This window comes from Rhincodon typus, chromosome 30 (assembly GCF_021869965.1).
Source record: "Rhincodon typus isolate 14 chromosome 30, sRhiTyp1.1, whole genome shotgun sequence".
Taxonomy (NCBI): domain Eukaryota; kingdom Metazoa; phylum Chordata; class Chondrichthyes; order Orectolobiformes; family Rhincodontidae; genus Rhincodon; species Rhincodon typus.
This window is the reverse complement of record NC_063361.1, coordinates 24,383,016-24,404,046: the sequence shown is the minus strand read 5'-3', so window position 1 is coordinate 24,404,046 and position 21,031 is coordinate 24,383,016. Positions and strand designations below refer to the sequence as shown.

The 21,031-nt window shown below is 41.3% G+C and overlaps 1 protein-coding gene across 3 annotated transcripts in view; it reads right to left on the bottom strand.

The window, feature by feature from the left end:
• aarsd1 (alanyl-tRNA synthetase domain containing 1) overlaps positions 1 to 13,054 on the bottom strand; it is a 28,302-nt gene extending 15,248 nt beyond the window's left edge. Inside the window, exons 1-5 of one of the 3 annotated variants that reach the window (XM_048614374.1) lie at positions 12,900 to 13,054; positions 9,592 to 9,714; positions 5,233 to 5,392; positions 4,110 to 4,167; positions 2,148 to 2,304 (exon numbers count right to left, since the gene is read on the bottom strand). In XM_048614374.1, the coding sequence (XP_048470331.1) occupies positions 2,148 to 2,304; positions 4,110 to 4,167; positions 5,233 to 5,392; positions 9,592 to 9,714; positions 12,900 to 12,938 (537 nt within the window). In that variant the 5' untranslated portion in view covers positions 12,939 to 13,054. The remainder of the gene's footprint in view (positions 1 to 2,147; positions 2,305 to 4,109; positions 4,168 to 5,232; positions 5,393 to 9,591; positions 9,715 to 12,899) is intronic. The other 2 variants (XM_048614372.1, XM_048614373.1) reach the window with 2 other exon arrangements.
• Positions 13,055 to 21,031: the final 7,977 nt, after the last annotated feature.

Sequence of the window (21,031 nt, the reverse complement as noted above, 5' to 3'; positions counted from 1 at the left end):
GCACATTCTCTCCGTGTCTGCGTGGGTTTCCTCCAGGTGCTCCGGTTTCCACCCACAGTCCAAAGATGTGCAGGTTAGGTGGATTGGCCATGCTAAATTACCCCATAGTGTTCAGAGATGTCTAGATTAGGTGTGTTATAGGGGGATGGGTCTGGGTGGGATGCTCTGTGGGTCAGTTTGGACACGTTGGGCTGAAGAGCCTGTTTCTACACTGTAGGGATTCTAAATAAATAAATTCTAAAAAACTAGAAATAGCAAATGCAGCAAAATCAAGTCTGCAAGAAAATAGCATTAATGACATTAAAGCACATATTCCTTTCTCTGAAGTTCCAAGTCTCAGAGCAACAAAACGTTGCTTTATTACTAGCATTCTCAGACACAAGGCAAAATCTCTAAAACAGTTGCATCAGAACTGGTGCCATAACCCTTAGTCTGTCTTTAGATGTAAGAATTAGTATCATCACAGCAAGACAACCAGAGATAACAATAAACTCTGCGGCCCAACATCTTATCTTTGACAAAAAAAACTCACACAAACAGCCAAACTGGAAGCTTATCAAAGCTGTAATACAATCTTGGTGTCATGTGCTGTTTTAGAGCTCTTTGGACATGGTCCCTTTAGTTTAACATATTACCTGAGCCTGAATGACAATTCTGCAATAGATTCCAACCTAAGCATTAATCTAAATTAATTTAACTGAAGTTTTCCTCTCCCATGTTGCTTGTGAATAATAGACCTTGTTCTGAGAAAACTCACAAAATCTAAAAGTACTAAAAGCTAAATAATTCTAAAAACGCAGATTTACGTCACTTCTAGATCCTAAACAGCATGCTGGATTGACTTAATCTAACTAACTGTGCTTCCACAGTACTCATTTAGTATGGGTGCGTCCTGACCTTTAATGAACTAAATCATTCATTGACCATCTGTACTTATTACTCAGTTAAATAGTTTCAAGTCAATCTAGTTTTAGTCAGTATCTCATCCTCATATACCAAAGATACTGTTGTCAAAGATGGGGTCTTCTCAAGAAAAGTACATTTTGCCTAATTATTATTTAAATCTGCCACAACAGTCAGTCATACAAGCTAGAAGTCTGCTTGAAGCCCAAGAGGCAACTTTGATTCTGATGGTAATGGAGTTGGGCTATGCAAGGGGAAAAGAGAAAAATCATGAACGACACCGGGAAGATACTATACGCCCCAACACACTCATCACGCTACCTTACATCAGGAACACATCTGAACTGACCACGAGGCTCTTAAAACCACTGGGCATCAGAGTAGCACACAAACCCACATCAACTTTTTGCCAACTGCTCACCCGAACCAAAGACCCACTACCCACTATGGACAGGACCAATGTCATATACAAGATTCCCTGCAGAGACTGTGACAAACACTACACTGGACAAACAGGAAGGAAATTAACCACAAGGGTACATGAACATCAACTGGCAACAAAAAGACATGACTAATACTCACTCATCTCTATCCAGATGGATAAGGAAAACCACCAATTTGATCGAGACAACACCAGGATCCTGGGATAAACAAACCAGAGACAAGCACAGGAATTCCTAGAAGCCTGATAGTCTACTAAGAAAGCCATCAATAAACACACAGAGCTCGACCCCATATACACTCCACTGTGATGGAAAACCATAAGTGAGGTAATCCAGCCCTACGGACACCAGAGTTCAAATAACAGGTGGGAAAACACAATGGCGCTTCATCAGAGGCTGCACTGATGATGTTACCCAGCAGGGTAATGAAACGTCTGCAGAACAACGAACCAGCTCGGCAAGCCAACCAACCACAACATCCACAACCCGAGCTACAAAACTACTCTAAAACCTTATAGGGTATTTGTTCCTGATCATCAATTAGTGTTCCTTACTGAAAAGTTCAAGGAAGGACAGGATTGAGCTACGCTGCACTACTTTACAGAATAGCTTGCCAATACTTACTGCCTAGATCCACATGGCAAATGAAGACTTCCACTTGGGCTATTTATTGGCATCTTTCTATCCAAAACCCAGTTATTAGCTGCACACTCAGGATAGCAGAGACAAAGCTAGAGGGTGCCAGGAGAGGTGAGCAAATAATCAAAATTTAAAACTACATGTCCCTCGATCCAAATTTACCTTTTCTACCTCTGGGTCATCTACAGATACAACTCGTACATTGACAGGAATATGCTCCCTGATTTTCTCATTTACTGTATTTTCCAGAGCTTCAACCTGCTCACCCGTCACAGAAGGTGTGTCCAGTTCAATGAAACTACGTTGACGGCCCAGTTCCCTGAAAAAAAAATTATAAAAAAGTCCCAAATCACTAATTATGTCCAGTATGACATTCAACGCTGGAAAATTAATCAGATTTTGTCATTTTCTCCAAAACTACTGGAATTTTTTTTTTTTTTTTTACACATTATATAAATTGTGAAAAACACAGACCAGCTTTTGATCACAGATACGTCATACAGAAGGTAAATAAATTAACAGATAACAAATGCAAAGTTTAACAAAATCTTCTGAACTAGTTTTGATTGAGTGAAAGGGTGGAGAGGAATTTTTCAGAGTTTTATTTTATCTTACGGGCCTGGGTTTTTGTCTCTCCAGGAAAATGTGTGGCTGTAGGGATTTGGAAACATCTAGCTACGATGCTCTAGACATCATGCTATGGGACAGTATTAATAGATCAAATTGTCTATTCCTGCCCATTTTTTCACCAGGTTTAACACTTGAAAACCTATCAGCAAGCTAAATACCTTCCTTCATGAGTAGAAATTCTTGAAAACTACTCCCAAGAAGGTATTATTTCTCAAAGGGGAAATACATTTTTCCGAGTGCTTTGAACCACGTCCTGATTAGATTGTAAAAATATCCTTGAGAGTTATTTTTCAATGAATTGATGGTCATCAGGCTGATAAATATCAGTGCTGGGAAATGTGACAATGTTCCCTTTGGGCCCAGTGTTGATATTAAACACTCGCAAATTGGGTACAGTACAGTTAAGATTGAAAATACTTCCTGTCTCAACTCAATTGACACCCTGACAAAAAAGCAACATTTTATTCCAATGGTTTGTTATAGGTTCAAGCAGCACCACAGAAAATGCTGGAAATGCTCAACAGATCAGGCAGCATCCATGAAGAGTGTCAACATTTCAGGTCTGGGACCTATCATTAGAAGAAGAAATTAACGTTTAGTTCCTAAGCCTTTGTACAATTCTCACTTAAAACAGAGCTCCCTGCACCTTTACTGCACTTCAGATAGATGGGGCATAATTACCACTAGAGAACTGGCATTTTTAAATTGCTACCCATAAATTATAACAGCAGTCTAAGTTTCAGCTAAAATAAAGGCCTGTGCGAACGTCACATTGATTATTGCTGAAATAAAAAATACAACTTTAAAAGATACAGGTTCAGAAACCAAGGACTTACAACAGTGTCATTTCATAGGTTAGTTAAGCAGTTGAAAAAAATGCTCCAGTGATTAAAGATACTTTCTCAGGAGAAAAGATTGACATGAGTCACGATTCAAGTCTATAAATAACGAAGGGCCTTAAGTAATTGGAAGCAAATGGGTTATTTGACTTGATTACTGAGCACAAGACTAGAGGGTCAACTTAGAGTCAAGACTGGAGAACAAGAAAAAAAACCTGCCAATCCCAGAAAAGTGGAAATTTCAGTCAAACTTGTAAAGAGGTAACAAAGACAATATACTATGGACACTGGAAATACTCAGCAGATCTGGCAATTGAGGCAATTATGACTCTTCTGAAGAAAAATCAAAAGTCTAATTCAGTAGAATAAGAATGGAAAGATATTTTGGCCCTGATTTGATTTTATTCAGGGAAGTTGGAGAAGCAAGTTATTGTTCCTTAAAGTAGAGGATCAATAAATGGTGTACAAAAGAACCCATGATAAAATCAGTCATTGACTCCAGTTGGAACGATAGGCGCAATGTTCTTTTCTCATTCTGCCCATAACCGAACATTAATTAATAATTATTTAACAATGCAATCTGAAGGGAAAAACAAATGCAATCAGGAAACGATTCCCTACATAGAACATAACTCTACTTATAATTTATGCTTACCATGAGGTTGTTTTGAAACCAAACATCAAATCTGCTATGGCTGTAATTAAATGTTGTCCTGAAAAAAAATGCAATAAAAAGATCTAGACTTATTCTCAAGTAAAAGTGCCAGACATAATTTAATGCAAAAATGAAAACCAAAATGAAATTTTCCAGAAATTAGAAACCTTTTTCATTGAAGATATCAGATATTTAATAAGATCTTAAAAGAAAAAGGCTGCAAAATGGATAGGGTAAATGTTTTCCAGTGTAATTATTGAGAAGAGTCTGCATGAGACATCCACTCAGACTTTGTCAATAAGCACAGGTTAGAGGGGTCGGGTAATTTGGGATTTCAATTCCCTCGGAAAGCTAGGAGGCCAATTAAGACAAAAAAAGTGATTGGCTGGCCAATTGGTGCCACAACCATGATCTCTACTTTCACCTACGTTGAACCTCATAACCATTGGTCAGTCTCAAGTCCAACTGGGGAAGAGGGGGGCTGTGGTCATGCCCTGGAGGAAGCCTGGGACTTGGGAACTCCAAAATTCAGTCTCCACTACTCCCTTACACTGATAGCATCATTTGAGATCCCTGACAGGCCCACCCTGAAACATCATTACTTCATTCCCCATATAGATAAAGACAATCCAACAGATTCCTGTCAACAAAATGAAAAGAATTGGGCTGAACAGCTACAAGCTTTCTGCATTATATCTAGTCAACATAATAATGCATGTCATGGGAGCAGAACACTTTCTATAAGTGTATGTTCTAAGCAATACAGTGTCGTGGAATGTCAATATTGAAGACATTTTCAGTCCAACTCTACGTCTAAACTTAGAAAATAGTTAAATCTATCCAAAAAAATTGCATTTTTAATTTAATTGAACAATTTAACAACTCCTGTTGAGATATCAATTTATAACTGATCAAAGTGTGACAAGAGCCCAAACTCTAGCGTTAGGGCTTACCTCTACGGTCCTTACCAATTTTTGTAAATGAACTTCCCTTTGACAAAATGGGATCTTCAGAGCAGGAAGATGGGAGGATGCTCCCACTGCTTTCAAGCAGTAAAGTAAGTGGCTTATTTTTGAGCAACCCAAAACATCCTAAAAATTCAATGAAAGTTCATATCGAGTACCTGAATGTTGTTGCATGTGGTCAAACCGTCTTTCCCAGTCAATCTTCACCTGAACCTTAGATAAAGGCTCCAAGGATGACTGCACAAAGTGAACAGCCTCTGGCCCATGTCTTGTTACTCGTAACACAGGGATGCCATTTATAAACCCACGGTCATCTGGCTTTAAGAAATAAATTGTATGAAGTTTTCAAAAGATTATTTTCATCGCTTTTTAAGCACAGGCAAAACTTCAATTCCAGTAATAATTAAAGCATTTCCAATATTCAATACCAAATGAGAGTTGGTTTATCATGTCAATCTTTCTACATTACTGAAGTCTCTACAGTCCAACCTCTAACATGGCTGATTGGTCTATTTGGCTCCAACAGCAGGGCAGAATTGGTATGTGCTTGCCAGAAACCAGATTGTCTCAAGAGCACGCGGTAGCCAGTATTTCTATTACTGTTTCTATGTCATTCCATTCCAATAAAGGGGTTCGGAATCTTTAATCGGAACTATCAACCCAAATGGCTTCATATCAAATTCCCATAAAGTCTGACTTAGACTTTTAGCCCATTTATTATAAGATGTTAATTAGCACTGTGTTGTATGTTCTGTGGAACCAATCACTACCAATTAATGACTGGGGTAGAATGCTCCAACTAATCCTCCTTTCTGTATGGAGGATAAGGCCCTGCTTGGTCAACAGTGGTAAAAGATGAACCAGCAGTGAGCCTTAACAATAAAAGACATCTGTCTTAACAAAAAGGTGTAGTTTATTTACAATAGTTACATTGATTGTTTAGATATAATTCGTAAGACTATCGAGAGTCAGAAATAACATGTTTGACACCCTCAGGACCTCAAGCTGGACTCTTCATTCTCCTTCCAAGAATGTATGACATCAGACTGGGTGGAGCTTAATGCAGTCTCCAACATGAGCCATTCGATCATACAACATCTCCCCATAAGTTTTTTTGCTCCCTTGTTAACATTAATACATTCCAGATTTAAAACTACTTTTACATTTACCACTAGGCTCCTCCCCCAATAAGTCTACGACTTCACAAATCTAGGTGGTCTGATGGTTTCACACCTGTTGCAGAGAGTGTTCTCTTTAGACTTGAAAGAATGGCAAGTCTTCAGTTTGAGGACTGTTGACCCTGATTCTGATCATCTGTAAATAATTTCTCCACTGGAAGATCTTTTAAACCTTAGATGTCCTTCGCAAAGTATGGAATTCCTGCTAATCCCATTACTGTATTGGGAGGACCTTAAACTTTCCTGAATTCCCTGTGCAGAAGAACATTTCCTGCTAAATCAGTTGTTGCTCCATAGCATCATCTGAGGTATCTTTAAGCTCATGAATGGCCATCATGGAAGACAGCTGTTCAGTGGAATCAACTACTTTCTTCCTTGCAGTATCCTGAATTGTTAGATCAAGCAATTTCTTATTTTTGCCCACAAATCTATGGTTGTTGGTCTGGCTTCCATTTGTTCCATGCAGCTCATCTGCATTTTGCAACAAAAAATTTGAACAATCTGCTGAAGATATGTGAAGTACACAAGCTATTTACTTCAACCTGCTGATTTGGTTGGACATCTTAATTCACTGTCCACGGATGTCTTCTGGGTGAATTAGATAGTTTCATATCCTCATGACATGACCTTATGGATTGCATCCTAGGATATTAATGTAACTACAGAGATAGTGGATGGACCGGTTATAATTTTCCAAGAATCATTGAATTCTGAATAAGTCCTGGAGGATCGGAAAACTACCAATGTAGCCCCTTAATTGTATAGGAAGAGAGCCAAAAAATGCTAATGATAGGCCAGTTAGTTTAATATCTGTCATTGGGAAAATATAAGAGTCTATTATAAAGGACACAATAGCAGTGCACTTAAGAATACATGATATAATCGAGCAGAGTCAGCATGATTTCATAAAGAGGAAATCTTGCCTGACAAATTCTTTGAGGAGGTAACCAGCAGAATAGAGAAAGGACAACTGGTAATTGTAATATATTTGCAGTTCCAAACGGCACCAGGCACTTGACAATGTTCTGTGCATTAGGCTCCTTAAAATAAGAATCCACAATGTTGAGGGTAGTATGTTAACTTAGATAGTGGGTTAGCCAAGTATTGGGAGAGAGAAACAGAGAGAGTTGAGATAAAGAGGCATTTTCAGGATGGCAACTGCTAAATAGTGAAGTGCCACAGGTATCAGTGCTGGGGCCACAACCTTTTACAACATATATGAATGATTTGGGGGACCTGAACATACCATTGCCAAGTTTGCAGATGACACAAAAATAGGTGGGAAGACAAATAGCAAGTCTGCAGTGATATAGACAGGTTGAGAGACTGGGCAAAAATTTGGCAGATGGGATATAATTTGGAAAATGTGAGATCATGCACTCTGACAGAAAGAACAGGGAAAGCTGAATACAATGCAGGAAGCTGCAACACAGATTTGAAGTCCTCATGCATAAATCACAAAAGGCTAACTTTCAATTTCAGCAAGAATAGTGAAGACAAATGGAATATTGGCCTTTAATTCAAAGGAAACAAAGTATTAAAATATGGATGTCTTGCCAAAACTACACAAGACACCAGTTAGACCACATTTAGAATATGGTGAACAGTGGTGGAGGATGAACAACTCGTGAGTCTTAACAAAAAGAGGTACTTGTGTTAACAACAAGATGTTGTTTATTGCATGTTAGCAATAGGTGCAAGTTACATTGGCTGGTTGGACATCACTATCAAGATTATCAGGAGCCAGAAATGACACACTGGATCCCATTGGCACCTCAAACTAGATTCTTTATTCTTTCCCAAGACTGTATGACATCATCAGATTGGGTGAAGCTTAATGCAGGTTAATGTTAACATTCACCTTTCTAGAACCATTACCTTAATGAACAACCTGAAATTGGTATATTTTCATAGAATCATAGAGATTTACAGCACATTGCGTAATTGCTGGTCAAAAACAACTGCCTAACTATTTAACCACCTAACTGCTACAGTTGCAGTAGTCATGTCAACCCTATGAAATATGTCAACACTTCCAAAATTGGTTTTAGGTTCCAGCAATTGGTGGTGCTGTAGGCAATGTAACGATACATGTGCACTTTTATGCCCATCTTTCAGAAGGCAATTATTAAAAGTGAAAATAAAATTTATTAAGGACAAGGTCAAAGAAAGGTCCAGAAGCAATTACGCTAAGCAACATCGGGCCTTCATCCAACATTCTATCATCTCAACAACATGAGATTACAATTATACTACTGCATCACAAACTTCAAAATTAGTTTAAAGCTCCCCACAAGACAGGTTCATTCCTGCTACTTTTAATCACTAATCTCACTGCAGTTAAACTGTCACTTTCACATCCTACAAAAGGTAATGTTAATAGAGCCAGGATGATGTCTTAATTTAGGTTTAATCATAAAAAAGGGTCAGGGAGGAGATTTGCATATATTTTACTTCAAAATGGCCTGAGTTTTAAATCTCATTTTCTTCCTGTTCTACGAGGTCATAAAAATTTTTCTGGGGGGTTGTTGCTGCTGATAATATTTATGTTGTGATTGACAAGGGATCAGAATTGTGGGGTACAGACTCTAAGGACCAGACTGGTTTGTTTTGTCTGTCATCTTTCATATGTATCACTGCAAATCACTTTAAACAAATGGGTCTCAAATCGGATAAAATCCGAACAATTTGAGGTACAGAGCTGGCCTTATATATCAGCAACAGGGCAACTGCCCAGGGTACTTAGCAAGACTGAATGAGACACTGGTGGTCAGAGATGCGCTGTGTCCTACATTTCCCCTGCATCTCTGGCTCCAGTCCTCTCTCTCAGCTCTTTTTATCTCCAGCTGAGTGCTTCAGGTTCCTACCAGGGATAGAGAGACTTTGCAGTAAGAAGCAGACAGATCCATCTCACTGATATCTGTAAGCAAATAGTCATTTTTAAGTATGTCATTGAAATATATTTTATGTGTACTGTATAATAATTTAGATGGGTGGGAGGACTGTCTATCATTACTAATACATTTTAAAAGATGCCCTTCAACTAAATAGGACTCAGAACCTACCTTAAACCATCCAATTCTTTAAAAACACTACAACTCCTGCAGTAATTGCAAAGGGCATCAGGAAAAGTTGCACATACACAATCAGCTTACACTGTGGCTTCTCTCGCCAAGATGGTAGGTGCACATCATTTAGCAGCAAAAAGTAGCACTGAACTTAAAAGCATTCTTGCTTGAGACAGTCCGACGCTGCACCTGCACATGCAGAAAGTGCACTCACTCCGACTCCCAATTACAGCACAAATAAACACAACCCTTTGAGAAACAAACCACTGACCTGTCCACCTCCCTCTGGAAACAGTAAAGTGTCCTCAAGAATCACGTTAAAACCTTTCAGAGTTTCTTTTTTCCCAGTGATTTTCAACTCTGCTGGAATACATGATACCACCAGGGTTTCAAACTGAAATATAATGCATCATACAAATAAAACACAAGCTGCAAGAAAAACAGGACTGGTGTATTATATTGCTAAGACATGCATATTAAAGTTATTAAGAAAATAAAGATAAACATTTGCACCAGTGAAAAGACTGAGATAAGTACAGAAATTTTTAGAAATACATAACAGGTCACTCCCCATTTGTAAAAAGACTGGTTACGATATTTAAGACATCAGACAATCCAACAGACATTTGGTTAAGAGATAACAGGCATTTTTGTAAGATTAGAAGAAAGATTCTGTTCTCTACTGTTCCCAAAGGAAGCTTGTTGAGTCACGCATCAACAGTTGCTGAAGGTCTATCTATGCATGAAAGACACACTTGGAACTGCCCAATGCCTGCCGACCTTTCAGAGCAGAGACAACTGAACGGCGCAAACCAGCACACTTCAAGGTCCCGGACTAGATGCTGAGGTACACACATTAAAGCATGGGACAACTGTCTGAAAACCTAGATGTAGAAAAGCTACAAAAATACTCCTGCCAAAGCAGATCAAGGAGCTGGAAAACCTGGCTGTATGCTTGACACAAAATTCATATCGTAAATATAAAATCTAGTTGTAGATATAACGAGAATTCAGAATGCTAAACACTATACTGACTGTATTTGTTGTATTGAACTTTACAAAATAAGTTAAATTTTGACATCATATAACATTTGAAAAAACATTGTAAAAGAAAAGGGGCAGGGACAAAGAACCACAAGAGGCACCAATGACAGAGGGGGTTTTGGGCCAATAATTGCTTCATTTGCAGCCACTGGATGCCCACAAAAAAGCCAAAATTCTCCCACAGGTATATATATATACAACCCAACAGCACAGACAAGGTCCCTCACGGCAGACTGGTACAAAAGGTGAAGTCACATGGTATCAGGGGTGAGCTGGCAAGATGGATACAGAACTGGCTTAGTCATAAGAGACATGAGGGTAGCAGTGGAAGGATGCTTTTCAGAATGGAGGGCCGTGACTAGTGGTGTTCCACAGGGATCAGTGCTGGGACCTCTGCTGCTCGTGGTCTATATAAGTGATTTGGAGGAAAACATAGCTGGTCTAATAAGTAAGTTTGCGGACGATACCAAGATTGGTGGAGTTGCAGATGGTGAGGAGAATTGTCAGAGGATACAATATGACTTAGATCAGTTGGGAGGCATGGGCAGAAAAATGGCAGATGAAGTCTAAACCAGACAAATGTGAGGTCATGCATTTTGGAAGGTCATGTACAGGTGGAAATTATACAGTGAGTGGCAGAACCCTTAGGAGTATTGATATCCAGAGGGATCTGGGTGTGCTGGTCCACAGATCACTGAAGGTGGTAGCACAGGTAGATAAGGCAGTAAAAAAAGGTGTATGGCATGCTCGCCTTCATTGGAAGGGGATGGACAAGTTAAGCTGCAGCTTTATAGAACTTTAGTTTGTCTGCATACAGTTCTGGTCACAACACCACCAGAAGGATGTGGATGCTTTGGAGAGGGTACAGAGAAGGTTTACCAGGCTGCTGCTTGGCATGGGGGATTTTAGCTATGGAGAAATTTTTGATAGACTGGGTTTGTTTTTACTGGAACACAGGAGGTTAAGGGACAACTTGATAGAAGTTTATAAGATCGTGAATGGCATGGATACAGTGGAAAGTATGCATGGAGGGGTCAATTACTAGGGGACACAGGTTCAAGGTGCAGGGTGGGGGGTAGGGGAAGTTTAAAAAAAGAGATGTGCAAGGTATGTTTTTCACACAAAGGGTAGAGAGTGCCTGGAACACACTGCGAAACGAAGTGGTGGAAGCAGACACAACAGCTGCATTCAAGAAGCACCAGGATGAATACATGAATAGGAAGGGAATAGATCCATAGAATAGAATCCATAGAATCCCTAGTGTGGACACAGGCCCTTCGGCCCAACAAGTCCATGCTGAGCCTCAGAGCATCCCACCCAGACCCCTTTCCTGTAACCCACACATCCCTGAACACGATGGGCAATTTAGCATGGCCAATCCACCTAGCCTGCACATCTTTGAACTGTGGGAAGAACCCGGAGGAAACCCACACAGACATGAGGAGATTGTGCAAACTCCACACAGACAGTTGTCTGAGGGGGAATCGAACCCAGGCTCCTGGCACTGTGAGACAGCAGTGCTAACCATTCAGCCACTGTGTTGCATTAGAGGGATATGGATCCTGTAAGTGAAGACGGTTTTAATACGGAAGGGCAAAATGTGTCAGTGCAGGTTTGGAGGGCCAAATGTCCTGTTCCTGTGCTTAATTGTTCTTTGTTCTTTATATCATTTGGAAATCACAACACTTTTTACATTCAATAACACACAAAGCCACTTTGTCAGCACGGACACCACCACCACCTGGTTGATTTAACTGAGCCTATAAATACTATAACGTTTATTTTAAATCATAAATATTTTGACACAGTGACAATGAAGAAGCAGTGTTACAGTTCCTAGGCAGGATGTTGTGTGACTTTGAGATGAACTTGCAGGTACTGGTGTTCCCATGTATCTGCTACCCTAATCCTGCGAGGTCTGGAAGTCATGGGCTTGAAAGGTGCTGTTCAAAGAGCCTGGGTGAATTGCGGCAGTGCATCTTGTAGACTGCACACAGTGCTGCCACCATGCATCTGTGGTGCACACTCTCAATACTGAAGGTGCTGGATGCTGTGCCAGTCAATCAGGCTGTTGTCTCCTCGATCGTGGGTGGGTTGAGGTGGGTGCCAATTGGATTATGGATAGGATGGCAGATGAGAGGGGTGGGGGATGTAGGGTGCCAGTTAGATGTGGGCTACAGGTGCTCAGTGGATAGGAACGAAGCAGTTGAATGGTAAGGTTACATCAGGGTTTTGACTTGGGTTGGTTGTTGTGCTCGAGTGGTGCTTTTATTTGGGAGGGTAGACCTCTTGCAGGGCTTTGTGGGGGGGGGCAGGTTGGTGGGGGTGGATGTCGGTGATGGTATCAGACAGGAATCAGGTCCAGGACAGAGGTCATGGATCAGCTCTGGGGTGGGTGAAGGTAGGGTTGGGGGATGGTGAAGATTTGGAGCAGATTTTAATTCTACCTGGGAAGTGGAGGGAGGGGGAAGGGAATGGGAGAGAGTGGGGGAGGGGAGGGGAGGGAATGATTTCACTATTTCCAGGTATTCTTACCTCCTTCATGTAGCATTGCTTCTGACATTGAAAAGCCATCGCGCCAAAGCCGTTAATTCTATTTTGAAGAAAATACTTTGACAATATCCCCTCTCGGTCCCCAGCAGCCCTTGGGACATGCGCAGAGCAAAGTACGGAGCGGCCCGTGGAACATGCGCAGAGCAAAGTACGGAGCGGCCCGTGGGACAGACGCCTTCTCGCGTTTGAGCCGTTGCTCCATCATCATCATTTTGAACTGTCAATTACACTGAGCTCCTGCTTTCTTCGACTGAAGAACACTTCAAAGCATTCATTTATTCATTATAATGCTGCAGGTACAAATATATTACCGGAAAATAATTAAGTGTGAAGTCATCTATATCTAATTATTAGACTGTGTACAGTGTAGCTAGTGGCCATTCAGCCCATCAAGTCTGTGCCAACCCTACAAAGAGCATCCCACCCAGACCCAACCCCCACCCTCACCGTGCATCTACCATGGCAAATCCCACCTAACCTTTTGGAATGTGGAGCATCCACTGGAAACCCATAGAGACATGGGGAGAATATCGCAAACTCTACACTGATAGTCACCCAATGCTGGAATGGAATCCAGGTTCGTGTGCTGTGAGGCAGCAGTGCTAACCATTATGCCATCATATGTTCAGGCCATAAAATTATTGAACTCGATGTTGAGTTCTGAAGGCGGCAAAGTCGTCAAGCAGAAACTAAGATGCTGTTCTTCCAGCTTGTCCTGAGCTTTTCTGGAGCACTGCATTTTGTCTGAGTCAGTAACGTTGCCCAGGGAAGACAGTGGTATGTTGAAGTGGCAGGCAACTGGAAGTTTCAGGGTTACTTCTATGGACAGAACATATGTTTTCCACAAAACGATCTCTCACCCTGCGTTTTAAATCCTCAATGTAGAGAAGAAAACATTGTTAGCAGTCAATACAGTAGACTAGGTTGATTGAAGTGCAGGTACATTGCTGCTTCACTTGGAAGGTGTGTCTGAAACCTTGGATAGTGAGGAAGGAGAAGGTAAACAGGCAAGTGTAACACTTGTGAGTGTATGGCAAGATGCTGTAGTGGTATGGGGAGGTATTGGGCGTGGAGGAAGAGCGGACAAGGCTGTCCGAAGAGAATGGTGTCTATGAAATTTTGACAAGGGAGGGGAACGTGTTGGGTGGTGTCATCTCACTGGAGATGAGGGAATCGGCAGCTTATGAAGAAGCAGAAATTGTCAACTCAGAAATTCTATCTTTTAAATAAGAGAATAAACCAAGACTCTTTCTGCCCTTTTAGGGTGTAAAAGATCCTATGGCACTAGTTAGAAAAAGAGCAAGAGAGTTCTCTCTACTATAAACTAAAGCAGATAGTTACTGATATTAGAGATCTGAAATAAAAAGGGAGATTGCGGGAGAATCTCAGCAGGTCTGGTAGTAACTGTGGGAAGAAAGAAGAGTTAACTTTTCAAGTTCAGTTCTGGTGAAGAGTCACTGGGCTTAAAACATGAACTCTGCTTTCTTCCCACAGATGCTGCCAGTTCCCTCCACTGTCCTGGCTATTATGTATCCCTCCGCCAACATTATTAAAACAGTTGAGCTGATAATTACCACATTGCAGTTTGTGGGAATGGGTTTTGTGGAGATTGGTTGCCATAATTCTATGTTACAGCAGTGACTGTACTTCAACAAGTATTCAATTGGCTGTGAAGCACTTTGGGACAACTGGAGGTCAGTCAAGGCACTATATAACAAAGTTTTTCTTTTTAAAGTCATGTTAGTAGAGAAAGTTTAGATTTTGTTTGTAGATGCATTTGGAGAGTTTTTCTTCCTTTGGCAGAGCAAAGTTTTGCTTTGTATTTAGGTATCCACGATACACCAAGGACATTCACCATTTTACCCGTTTTGAGGACCTTAACATCACTTAAAAAGCTTAACACCACCTTAATATTCCAGAGGAAGGTTACTGGGAAGCCAGCTGAGACATTGGGAAAGGCCAAAGACGTGGAAGTCATACTGAATGTAATGGCTGGACCTCATTATCATCATTTTTCTTTAGTTTCCTGCCTGGCATATGAACACAAGGGATAGGAGCAGGAGTAGACCTTACGGCGCACTGAGTCAGCTCCACCATTCCACACAATCATAGCTAATCTCAGGCTTCAATCAACTTTCTCCCCTACTCTTCATGACCCTCAATTCCCTGAGACACCAAACACCTGTCTATCCCTGCATTAATGTATTCAACAATACAGCATTCACAAACCTCTGGGGTAGTGCTTTGTAAAGATTCACAAACCTTTGAATAAAGTCGTTCTCCTCATTGGTGTCCTAAAAAAAATCTGAGATGAGTCCTTGTGTGTTAGACTCACCGGCCAACGGAAACGACCCCTCAGCATGTGCTCGATCAAACTCCTTCAGAATCTTCACATGATGAAGGGTGTAAACCCGCAATGTTGCCTTTCCTGCTCCTCTGATGCTGCCTGGCCTGCTGTGTTCCTCCAGCCCCACATTGTAATGACTCTGACTTCAGCATCTGCAGTTCTTGCTATCTCCTTCAGAATCTTGTATGTGTTCACCAGCCAAATGGCAGGAAAACCAGCATCTAGACTGTGACATTAGGATCCTGATTATGGCATTAAGAGAAAAGCTATCTGGGCTTGTTGTGGAAGAAAGGACTGTTCTGCTATTATGGCATAGTAGAAGCAGAGGGCATAATTGATGTAAAACAGGTCTGGAATTAAGAATTGAAGGATGACCAAGGAACCAGTGTTAATTGTCAGTAAAACATATTTGGTTCACTAATGTCCTTTAGGGAAGGAAACTGCCATCTTTACCTGGTCTGGCCTACCAGCGACTCCAGACCCACAGCAATGTGGTTGACTCTTAACTGCCCTCCGGGCAACTAGGGCTGAGCAATAAATGCTGGCCCAGACAGCGACACCCACAGCCTGTGAATGAATAGGATTTTAATTTCTGTGCTGTCTGACTCTGTGACTTTAAAAGAAGCAGAAGACTTCCTTGCAAGTCTGGGGAGAAGAGTGGGAGCACGTCTTCTGTGCCTAGCCCACAGGAGTGCTATTAAGAAGGCACTTGGCTTGAGACACCAGCTGCCAAATCCCTTTCTTTGCTACCAACATCTGGGAAATCCAAACGGTAACAATAATATTTAAATCAAGCTCCTAATTGTGGGAGCCCAATTAAAATATGTTCATGAAATGTCCTGCCCCTCAATGCCTAGAGATTCAGATTCCTGAAAACCCACCACCATGAAATGGTAACAGGCATGTATGGATTGGGGTCCTGTTCACAGTTTCCGTTTTCATTTTCTAACCTTTTTTGTGTTATTTTAATACTGAAAAGTAGAATCTCAGGATACAGAATGCACATTGTCACTGTAACTCAGCAGTGAGTGTCATTTACAAATACAATGTTTCATTAGTGTTATTGTTATTGCTATTTCTGCAAGCAATGTCAAATGGGGGCGCTGGGGATATTAACATTGAGCCCAACTTTTCCAACAGCAACTACCATGCAAACAAGAATGTGAGCCTACTTGCCTGAGGCACTGCCTTCACAGCCCATAGATATTTTTAAACAACCTGTTCAGACAGGTTATGACACACCTTGAAGCAGGTAGGATTTGAACCTAGGCCTTCCAGCCCAGAGGTAGAGCCACTACCACTGCACCACTGGAGCAATCCCTCTGCACCGATATCAATGAGTCAGCTCAACTGTTGGTTGTCTTGGCATAACCTCATTAGCTCTGCCCCCAGGGGAACCAATATTCTTCAGGGAAATGGCTGAAGGCACAGGTAATGCACAAATCATTCCAGCTGCAATCTGAATTACATTCTACCTTAAACAATGTCCACTAATAGGAAATGTTAACTCCATGACGGGAGAACTTTGAAACCTATTTTGTAGGAAAGATGATGACATATGCAACTGTGAATAAACATTACTGTTGATTCATTTCACAACTATGTCAACAATATTGATGAGAAGTGTGGCTGCAAGCAGAGATTAAATCTGAGCCATATATTTTTAGGGAGTAAGTTTGAGGATGTTGATCTAGTGCATATGTGCATAATTAGCGTGAGAAAGATACTGCCATAAATCCAAAGTGATTGCAAGTGCAACATGTGAATTGTTTTTCATCACAACACGTGAATAGCTTTTCATTTTCTGTAAGGAATATGTATTTGCAGTTGTCAAAAGTTTCCAGTTTACAATTACATGCTCACTACACTTACTGAAAACATTGCTCTCCTAACCAAACAATGTAACAATGGGTAACTTATCTCTTGACTTCCAAAATCTGTTTGCCATTTACAAGCACAAATTGGGAGTGTATTACTGTTCACTTGCCTGAATTCTGCACCAACAACACATTTAAGAACCCTGACGTGATTTGGATCAAAACTTATCCACACTTTCAAGGTTCACCCCATCCACTACTGGAGCGCAGTGGCAAAATGCACTACAGCAACTCACGATAGCTCCTTCAAGAACAGCTTCCAAACACTCAAACTCTAGCCCCGAGAAAAGCGGCATACACAAACCACCATAATCTGCAAGTTTCTCTCTAACTAACACACCATCCTGATTTGGAACTATATCTCCATTCCTTCACTGTCCCTGGATCAAAATCCTGAAACTCCCTTCCTCACAGCACCTACATCACATGGCCTGCAGTCGTTCATGAAGGCAGCTCACCACTAGCTTCTCCAGGGCAATTAAGATTGGCAACAAGTGCTGGCTTTGCCAACAAGGCTTCCCCCCCGAGAATGAGTAAATTAAAAAAGAAACATATAAACATTCACCATCCTGACTTGGGAATATATTGCTGTTCCTTCATTGCCACCAGATCAAAGTCCTGGAACTTCCCCCATCTTACAGTGTTGTGGGTGTCTCTACTCTACATGGACTTCAATGGTTCAAAAAGGCAGTTCACCCCCACCTTCTCAAGAGTAAATAGTATTTGGGCAATAAATGCTAGTCTAGCCAATCATGCCCATATCCACTGAATAAAATAAAAGTCTGGAGAGGAATGAAGTGGAACAAGTACATCTAAAACTGTCATAACATAAGTACATGATTGATTGCAGTGTAAAAATGTATGTTACTTGACTGTATCCCCTATACCGTCTATGAACTAAATGCTAGTAAATGTTGGGCCCTAACTGCATTTGCCAGAGACAAACTTTTCTGGTCTGGTTAAATAAAGTTCTTTTACACTTGCATGGTCTCGTATTGTCTGCAAATACTTTCCCCAGTTTCCTCTAGTCTGTAGGAGCAACATTGAATTTGCTGCTGTGAAATGGTGCCGGAAAGCAGAATGTTTATGAAGATAGTAGAGCCTCAGAAAAGAAATGCGCAGGTCAGGAAACAGAAAATGTGGTTGACAGTCAGGGGCCACATTCTCCATTACAGCTGATGCAATGTCTGCAAACTCTTGCCAAGTTGTTAGTCATCCAGCAGAAGATTAAGTCTGAAGCAGATTTTAAACATATTCAGTAAGAACACAAACAAACAGAGACTCAAGAAGTTGGTTCCAACTATCATTAAACATCTCAGTATGTATTTGAGTTTCTTGGTCATTTTCACAGACAACTGTAAAGAAACGGTTTCAGAGATAGTAGGAACTGCAAATGCTGGAGAATCTGAGATAACAAGGTGTAGAGCTGGGTGAACACAGCAGGCCAAGCAGCATTAGAGGAACAGGAAAGCTGACGTTTCGGGCCTAGACCCTTCTTCAGAAATGGGGGAGGGGAAGGGGGTTCTGAAATAAATAGGGAGAGAGGGGGAGGCGGATAGAAGATGGATAGAGGAGAAGATAGGTGGAGAGGAGACAGACAGGTCAAAGAGGCGGGGATGAAGCCAGTAAAGGTGAGTGTAGGTGGGGAGTTAGGGAGGAGATAGGTCAGTCCAGGGAGCGGGATGAGGCTAGTAGGTAGGAGATGGGGGTGGGGCTTGAGGTGGGAGGAGGGGATAGGTGGGAGGAAGGACAGGTTAGGGAGGCGGGGACGAGCTGGGCTGGTTTTGGGATGCAGTAGGGGGAGGGGAGATTTTGAAGCTTGTGAAGTCGACATTGATACCATTGGGCTGCAGGGTTCCCAAGCGGAATATGAGGTGCTGCTCCTGCAACCTTCGGGTGGCATCGTTGTGGCACTGCAGGAGGCCCAGGATGGACATGTCGTCTGAGGAATGGGAAGGGGAGTTGAAATGGTTTGTGACTGGGAGGTGCAGTTGTTTAGTGTGAACCGAGCGTAGGTGTTCTGCAAAGCGGTCCCCAAGCCTCCGCTTGGTTTCCCCAATGTACAGGAGGCCACAACGGGAACAGCGGATGCAGTATACCACATTAGCAGATGTGCGGGTGAACATCTTCATTTTTCAAGGACCGCAACTTCCCCCGAGTCGCCTCTCCACCTATCTTCTCCTCTATCCATCTTCTATCCGCCTCCCCCTCTCTCCCTATTTATTTCAAAACCCCCTTCTCCTCCCCCATTTCTGAAGAAGGGTCTAGGCCCAAAACGTCAGCCTTCCTGCTCCTCTGATGCTGCTTGGCCTGCTGTGTTCATCCAGCTCTACACCTTGTTATAAAGAAACGGTTTTGTGTGAAAAGGTCTTGATTTAGACTGACAGTGCAGTTAAGGGAAAATAAAGTTCAGGCCCTGAGTTCTAACACTGAGATCATAGCATAAATGCATACTTAGTGAAGAGAGGAATTGGCCATATTGAGGATTTTTTTTAATCATGTGTAATTTTTTGATTCATAGACCTCAGTAAAATCCAAGCACACATGTCCAAGATTGTTTCATTACATAACAGTACAGCTAGATAGCTATTGCTGAAATTCTGTTTTTCAAGCTACTATATTTACTGTCTTCTGTTACAGTTGTAATAAGTGTCAGATGTAGGTAGATCAAACGATGCATCAGTAACACAAACCTTTCCTCTGCTACAAATGAAGAACGCCTCATTACTGGAAAGCACTCAAACCGGCCCTAGCCCCTGGACATGTAGCGACTCCTGGCCTCGTCTGGTGATTTGAAGGAAGCCACGTGGTAAAGTTTCCACTTTTATTTTGAGTATTATCTGGTTTCACTGGAAAAATCAAGACTTTTGCACAAATGTGATTCTTGTGATGCATAAAGCTGCTATGGAAAATATTTCACATTGTAAAGCTGAAATTATTGTCACTGAATCGGAGTCACAGAAATCTTACAGTGTAGAAGGAGGCCATTCAGCCAGTTGTGCCTGCAATGGCTCTCTGAGCATCTTAACCACCTCCTGCCTTTTTCCTGTAATATTGCACTGTGTCTCAATTCAATCATTCATCCCATGGCCTTTTTGAATGCCTCAATTGAGCATGCCTCTACCACACTTCCAGGCAGTGCATTCCTTACACACACTACTTGCTAAGTGAAAATGTTATTTCTACTTTACATTTGCTCATTTTGCAAACACTTTAGAACTGCATCCCCGGGTCACTATTTATTACCCAGTGGGAACAGTTTCTGTCTATCCACTCTGTCCAGACCCCTTATGATCTTGAAATCATGTATCAAATCTCCTCTTAGCCTTCTCCTCTCCAAGGGAAACAGTCCCAACTCTCCAATCTTTCCTCATAACTGTCCAGGTAAAGTAGTCACCATGTTGCACAAAAAGATAATGCGCATTCACCACACTAGAAAGTTAAGAATCATTCTGAACCTCACTGGGGTAATCATTTACCAGATTATTTAGCTGACATCAAAACTGCTGGTTACCACCCTAATTCTATATGGGAAATAATAGCTAACACTAAAACAAACATGAATAAAATAAATACAATAGCCTGACAGTCTATTGAGCCATAAAAGTTGCATAACTCTTTTATATTTACCTCAGAATTGTATGAGGATTGGAGTACAAACTGAGATAAAGATAAAAGAAATATTCCCCGAACACAAAGATTATAGGAACTAATAATAAAATACCCATTGAGAATAAAGGAGTAGTTACAAAATAAAAACCTTGGCTCTTGGTGAAGCAATGACCTGATTTTTAAATTGCCATCTGTAGTGATTGGAATGATGTCAGCCAGGTGGATCTTAAGGAATGACTTTCCTGATTGAGGCTGTTAGCTAAGTCCAGTTGGGGAGT